General features: G+C 47.5%; 1 protein-coding gene across 1 annotated transcript in view; it reads left to right on the top strand.

Annotated features, from left to right (window-relative positions):
- Positions 1-6,007, top strand: part of LOC141116389 (beta-1,4-galactosyltransferase 3-like) — a 32,797-nt gene extending 26,790 nt beyond the window's left edge. The window contains exon 2 of the mRNA XM_073608639.1: positions 4,943-6,007. Coding sequence (XP_073464740.1) covers positions 4,943-5,948 — 1,006 coding nt within the window. The 3' untranslated portion in view covers positions 5,949-6,007. The remainder of the gene's footprint in view (positions 1-4,942) is intronic.
- Positions 6,008-7,672: the final 1,665 nt, after the last annotated feature.

Raw genomic sequence — 7,672 nt, 5'->3', positions numbered from 1 at the left:
GCTTCCGTTTTCAAATTGCAACTGTATGTGACATTGTTACAATTTTTTAATCATGTTTTCTATTAAAATGGAATTTTTATACTGTATTATTGCTTCCTTCGCTTTCACCTTTGTATTAAATTTTGATTATACCTGGTACCGGAATAGTCCCCCCCCCTTTCCCCCCCCCCTCTTTAGGGGTTTTTGTCTTTGTTGCATGGGGTATTGAGATTTTGGCCGACAGTGGCAGCCACCTGCGACCTCCCTCTACCTCATGCTCTCTGCTTTTGTATAAGATATTTGGGATGATGGTACATGTACTTGTTTATATCTTTTTGATCTAAAACGCTCCCCCTTATCATTTTTTTCACACATTCATACCTTGGTTGGTTATTTGAGTTACTATTGTCTTTCTATCATCTGGAACCAGTCTGCCCATTCTCCTTTGACCTCAACAAGGCATTCCCCTCCACACAACTGCCGCTCACTGGATATTTTCTCTGTTTCCCACCATTCTCTGTAAACCCGAGAGATGGTTGTGTGTGAAAATCCCATAAATACTCAGATCAACCCGTCTGCCACCAACAACCATGCCACGATCAAAGTCTCTTCAATCCCCTTTCATCCCCCATTCTGATGCTCGGTTCAAATTTGAGAAAGTCATCTTCACCACATCTAGATGCCTAAAAGCATTGAGTTGCTCCCGTGTGATTGGCTGACTAGCAATTTGTGTTGAACTGGTGTACCACGGTGAGTGTATGCAGCGTAGTCGATCTTATAAAGACAACTGGTTACTGGAACACCAAACCAACCAGAGTAAGCAATCTGCCTTCATTCTCACAGAGCATGAATTCATTCACCTGAGGCCCCCGTCCTTCCCACCAGCCCAGTGGGGGCATTGCTGTCAATGTCAACTCAATAGTTATATAGTAGAACTCCAACCTCTCTTTCAAGAACAAGTGTAGGTCAAAATGTTCACTCTAGCTGAGACTCATAAATCAAATGTGACATGTAGCCTGACTTGTCTTATCTACCACCACCATCTTCCAGATAAAAGGCCTCCTCTACAACAAGCAGAAGAGCACTTCATGTCCTCAGAGCAGGTTTTTCAGGCTGACCCTTCCTTAGCTAACGCCTCCCTATTAAATAAATTCCAGGCCAGCCCAGATTGGATAATCAGCTTTACTCTTAAAAAGATAAACACGGTGAATGGGCGGGCAAGTTACTTGCTTACCCGGACCATAATCCAGCCTGTGGTGGGTTACTCTACAAAATGCCTCTGGACGACGTTTCGCTGACCTCAATCTTGTAGCTGAGGAGTTCAAACCCTTTTTTTTTACTGACCACTACTCTACCGCTTACCACTCTCAGGTTGACCTAACTGCATTCCCTCTTTGACCCCCTTCACAGGTTAGTCTGCTGGAGGCCCCCCCGATTACTATGGATAATATAAAGGAGGCCATGGTGCACCTTTCGCCTTCTAAAGCGCTGGGGTCGGATGGACTTCCTCTAGAATGTTCTACTCAGTTCCAAGAAGTTCTTGTCCCAAGACTGCAGGAATCACTTACACGTATACTTAGGGTTGTCACTTTTTCTTCAAGCCAAACCCAAACACTTTAGCATACACCCATAGGCGTGCGCAGGGTGTGTGTCGGGTGTGCCTGGGCACACCCTAATCACCCAGTGTGGCGCAGATTACCCCTCCTGATATTTCACCATAGTCTCCTCAATGGGGCTCTTAAAACTTTTTAAAAAATAATACAAAAAAACCTACTGTTTTTTACATTTATTCATAAGAGTGTGTTATTTATATATTACACATACATACACACACACACACACGCATGTTTGAGCTTTGGGGTGCACACCCTAATGCAATACACCATAGGATTGTAACAGACCTGGGACACCTTTGGGAGCTCCAAAGAGAATAGTAATGTGGCGCACATAGTGCCTCCTCACCCTCCTATCAGGCCCTGTTCTGAGTCCCATTCCTGTCTGAATATTGTGTCCAGGTTTCAGGCGGACTGAAACCCGGACACGTGATTCAAAACCTGGACTGTTCCAGTGAATCCTGGACAGGTGGCAACCCTACATATACTGTGTATACACTATATTGTCAAAAGTATTGGGACGCCTGCCTTTACACCCACAGGAACTTTAATGGCATCCAAGTCTTAGTCCATAGGGTTCATTATTGAGTGGGCCCACCTATAACAGCTTCAACTGTTCTGGGTTTAGGAGTGTGTCTATGGGAATGTTTGACCATTCTTGCAGAAGTGCATTTGTAAGATCAGGCACTGATGTTGGATGAGTCGAGATGTTGGTTGCTCGCAGTCTCCGCTCTAATTCATCCCAAAGGTGTTCTATCAGGTTGAGGTCAGGACTCTGTGCTGGCCAATCAAGTTCCTCCACCCCAAACTCACTCATCCATGTCTTTATGGACCTTGCTTTGTACACTGGTGTTCAGTCATGTTGGAACAGGAAGGGGCCGTCCCCAAACTGTTCCCACAAAGTTGGGAGCATGAAATTGTCCAAAATGTCTTGGTGTGCTGACGCCTTAAGAGTTCTCTTCACTAGAACTAAGGAGCCAAAACCAACCTCCGAAAAACAACCCCCCACCATAATCCCCTCCACCACATTTACACTCTAATTCATCCCAAAGGTGTTCTATCGGGTTGAGGTCAGGACTCTGTGCAGGCCAGTCAAGTTCCTCCACCCCAAACTCGCTCATCCATGTCTTTATGAACCTTGCTTTGTGCACTGGTCCAAATCATTTGGTGGAGGGGGATTATGGTGTGGGGGTTGCTTTTCAGGGGTTGGGCTTGGCCCCTTAGTTCCAGTGAAGGGAACTCTTAAGGCGTCAGCATACCAAGACATTTTGGACAATTTCATGCTCTCAACTTTGTGGGAAAAGTTTTGGGATGGCCCCTTCCTGTTCCAACATGACTGTACACCAGTGCATAAAGCAAGGTCCATAAAGACACGGATGAGGGAGTTTGGGGTGGAGGAACTTGACTGGCCTGACCTCACCCTGATAGAACATCTGAAGAGTGGCGACTGCGAGCCAGGCCTTCTCGTCCAAAATCAGTGCCTGACCTCAAAAATGTGCTTCTGGAAGAATGGTCAAAGATTCCCATAAACTCCCTCCTAAACCTTGTGGACAGCCTTCCCAGAAGAGTTTAAACTGTTATAGTAGCAAAGGGTGAGCCAGCTGTCTTCCTCCGGCTCCCCGTGTCTTCCTCCGGCTCCCTGCCTCCTCCTCCGGCTCCCCAGGTCCTGCTCTGGTACCCCTCTGTGCTCCTCCAGCTCCCCGTGTCTTCCTCTGGCTCCCCGCCTCCTTCTCCGGCTCCCCAGGTCCTGCTCTGGCCCCCCTCTGTGCTCCTCCGGCTCCCCGTGTCTTCCTTTGGTTCCCCACCTCCTCCTCCAGCTCCATGTCTTCCTCAGGCTCCTCACCTCCTCCTCTGGATCCCTGTGTCTTTCTCTGGCTCCCTGCCTCCTCCTGTGGCTCCCGGTGTCCTCCTCCAGCCCCCTGCCTCCTCCTGCGGTTCCCTGTGTCCTCCTCTGACTCCCCACCGCCTCCTGCGGCTCCGGGTGTCCTCCTCCAGCTCCCTACCTCCTCCCCCAGCTCCCCACCTCTTCCTCCGGCTCCCCACCTCCTTCTCTGGATCCCCGTGTCTTTCTCCGGCTCCCCGCCTCCTCCTGCGGCTCGCAGTGTCCTCCTCGAGCTCCCTGCCTCCTCCTGTGGTTCCCAGTGTCCTCCTCCAGCTCCCCGCCTCCTCCTGCGGCTCCCAGTGTCTTAATCTGGCTCCCCGCCTCCTCCTGTAGCTCCCGGTGTCTTCCTCTGGCTCCTTGCCTCCTCCTACGGCTCTCAGTGTCTTCCTCTGGCTCCTCGCCTCCTCCTACGGCTCTCTGTGTCTTCTTCTGGCTCCTTGCCTCCTCCTACGCCTCTCAGTATCTTCCTCTGGCTCCTCGTCTCCTCCTGTGGCTCTCGATGTCCTCCTCCAGCTCTCCACTTCCTCCTCTGGCTCCCCTTGTCCTGGATCTGTCAGGATGGGGAGCGGAGGAAGGAGCCAGTATACAGTATGTCATTACTGGCTCATTCCTTTTCTGAATACACAGAGTCAGTGATCACTGACTGTCCAATCATAACTGAACAGAGTAATCTGTGTTTCCTCTGCTTCAGTTTATGAATGGAGAGGAGCCTCTGTCTCCTGTCCATTCATCTTCGGTGCAGCTGAGGCTGCAGAGAAAGGGACTGGGGAATCTGTGTCCTCAGTCCCTTTCTCTGTCTTAAATGGGATATGTCAGGGGTCTGTTTAGACTCCTGATATCTCACCAAAGCCACCCCAACAGGGCTGATAAAAAAAAAGAATTGTAATAAATAAATATTTAAAAATTCAATTCAATTTTAAAAATAATTAAAAAAAAAACACTGACACTGTCAACCCCCCCCCCCTTTAAAAAAGAAAGCATTGTAAAAAAAATAACAAAAAAATATAAATTGTAAAAATAATAAAACATAAATCAATAAAATTGTAAAAAATAAAATTGTAAAAGAAAAATTAAAAAACACTGACACCGTCCACTTCTCTATTGACACCATCCACTCTCCTACTGGCACGATCCACTGCCAAACTCCTCCACCCAAAAAAGAAATGCAAAAAAAATGTAAAATAAATTCCAATTAAAAAAAAATGTCCCCGGATTTCATTTTAAAAAACTGGTCACCTTACCCTATTACTGTCCTAAGGGGTTTCGGGTTTGACTTGAAGTAAAGGTGGCAACCCTTGTCAAACCTGATTTTTGTGTCGAAGGTTCTGCCTGGGGACATCTAATGTCTTTCCATGTCAGAGATAATTTACTGCACACCACATAAGAAGACAATAAGAAGCTTTGCAAAGGTTGAGGTAGAAACACAAACTTGCTGTCTGCCTGACTGTAGACATCCGTTTCTCCATATTTATCTGTCGGATTTTGGAACTTGGGTCGGAGAGAACCACCAAATGACCTCCAGAAATATATATTGCCTGCTGCTCCTTGTCTGTGTCCAGCTGGGGATTATCGCCTACCTGTACCTCAAAGGAGACCAAAAGATGACTACAGACCCCGTGAGTCCAGGAAAAAATGAAACGGAGCCTTGCCCGGCGATCTCGCCATATTTAAAAGGGCCAATCCATGTCCAGTTACCAAAGTCCCACAGACTGGAAGACGTGATACAGGAGAACCCCAATGTGACCCAAGGAGGCCGCTACAAGCCCCCCGACTGTATCTCCAAAAAGAAGACCGCCATCATTATCCCTCATCGGAACAGAGAGAAGCACCTTAAATACCTCTTGTACAATTTGCATCCGTTCTTGCAACGCCAACAGCTGAACTACGGCATCTACATTATCCACCAAGCGGGCAACTTCACTTTTAACCGCGCTAAACTCATGAATGTTGGCTTTAAAGAAGCCATGAAGGACGAGGCCTGGGATTGCTTGTTCTTTCATGACGTGGACCTCATCCCCGAAGATGACCGCAACTTGTACACCTGTGATGGGTTCCCCAAACACGCTTCTGTTGCCATAGACAAGTTTAATTACATTCTGCCCTACTCCTTGTGCTTTGGGGGCGTCTCTGCGTTGACTCCTGAGCAGTATGAAAAAGTTAACGGATTTTCGAACATTTACTGGGGCTGGGGCGGCGAGGACGACGATTTAGCGGCTCGAATTCAAATCAGCGGCATGCAGATATCTCGGCCGTCGGTCCTTGTAGGAAGGTATAAAATGATAAAGCATACTCCAGACCAAGGGAACGAGCAAAACCCACAACGGTTCTACCTTCTGGGACAGACAGGGAGGACTTGGAGACAAGATGGTCTAAACACCCTCCAGTATAAACTGCTGTCCAAGGAGCTTCTCCTGCTCTACACCAATATCACGGTGGACATTGGAACAGATAAACTTGCTCCATCAAGAAGGTGAGACTGCGACCGGATGTATACCAGTCGCTTTGCCCAATTTTCCAGACTCGTTCCTCTCTAACTCCATTGGCTTTTACTCATCCCAAGACATTGTAATTTTTATATACCTTTCTATTGTTCCATGATTAGTCCAACAAGTCTTGCTTGGATCAGTTTTTGTTGGTCAACCAATCACAGAAAAGTACAATTTTGCTTAATTGATTTGCATTTAATTGTTATTTATTTTCTCTTGTTTTCTTAATACAAATTTTACAAAAACAAGCAGTGCCTAGACCCCTTCTCATCAACGTATATCTAGATGGGAGAATGGCGAAGGGTTTACCGGAGAATGGAGGATGTGCTTCACACTGGGCTAATCTTTCGGTTCCCCCAATTTTGATTGTGTAATATCTACAATGAATGAACCCTTGCCCCAAGGTCTGGTTGAGTCCACATGAATTATAGTTGGGTCTGTACTGTATATCTACTGTTTACAATGTTGGATAGAGAGTAGAAGGATTAGAACCCTATACAAGCCCTCAACATGTAGTTTCTGCTTTTGAAAGTAAAACGAACCCACTATGTTGTTTTAACTGCTGTTGTTATCCAATAGTAATATAATGGTGTTGGTGTGGGTCAGTGCCGGAACTACCAGAGTCGCAAAGGTCGCATTAGTGCCTGGAGGGGGGTCTCAAGATAGCAGGAAGGGGGCCTGCAGCAGAACATGTGAAAGGGTCCTGCGGCAGGACCGTAAGAAGTCCCGTGATTTCCTTGTGACTTCCCTGCTACTTTCTTGCGATTTCCTTGCAACCTTTGTGATTTAACATTGCCATCTATGGCACCAAAGTTGCAGAAAAGTAGTGCAGGAACTTTTTTTTTTGTGTTGCTGTGACTTGAGTCGCATTGATGAAGACGGCACCCAGGGCCAGGACAAGGGGTGGCTGCCCTGGACACTAAGGTATCATGTGAGGTGGGGGGCTCCACTAAGAGATGGGAGGGGATTTGTGTTGGAAGAGGGAATTTGGGGGGAGGCAGGGGGTAGGTATTGTTGTAGGAGTGGGAATTTGGGGGGGAGTGCTAAAAGTGGAGATTTTTGGGGGATTTATGTTGGGAGGGGGGATTTGTGGGGGAGGCAGGTGGTAAGAATTGTTCTAGGAGGGGGAATTTGGGGGGGAGTGCTAAGACTGGAGATTTTTGGGGGATTTATGTTTGGAAGGGGGATTTGTGGGGGAGACAGGGGGTAAGTATTGTTCTAGGGGGGAATTTGGGGGGGAGTGCTAAAAGTGGAGATTTTTGGGGGATTTATGTTGGGAGGGGGGATTTGTGGGGTAGGCAGGGAGTAAGTATTGTTCTAGGGGGGAATTCGGGGGGGTGCTAAGAGTGGAGATTTTTGGGGGATTTATGTTGGGAGGGGGGATTTGTGGGGTAGGCAGGGGATAAGTATTGTTCTAGGAGGGGGAATTTGGTGGGGAGTGCTAAGAGTGATGATTTAGGGGGAAGGGGGAATTGTGTTGAGAGGGGGGGATTGGAAGACAAAGGTTTGTGCTGGGAGGGGGGCATTTGAAGTGGGGGGGAGAAGATGGGTACTAAAGGGGGAAATTTTAGAGCTAGAGGATTTGTGATAAGAGGGGTGAATTGTCTTTAAGGGGGGGTTGGGGAATGGAAGAAAGAAGATTTTTGCTGGGGAGAATTTGTGCTGGGAGGGGGCATTTGAAGTGGGGGGGGGGATGTGTACTAGGTGGGGAA

The sequence above is a fragment of the Aquarana catesbeiana genome, linkage group LG13, assembly GCF_042186555.1.
Source record: "Aquarana catesbeiana isolate 2022-GZ linkage group LG13, ASM4218655v1, whole genome shotgun sequence".
In the NCBI taxonomy this organism is placed as follows: domain Eukaryota; kingdom Metazoa; phylum Chordata; class Amphibia; order Anura; family Ranidae; genus Aquarana; species Aquarana catesbeiana.
This window is presented reverse-complemented; position numbering and strand designations above follow the sequence as displayed.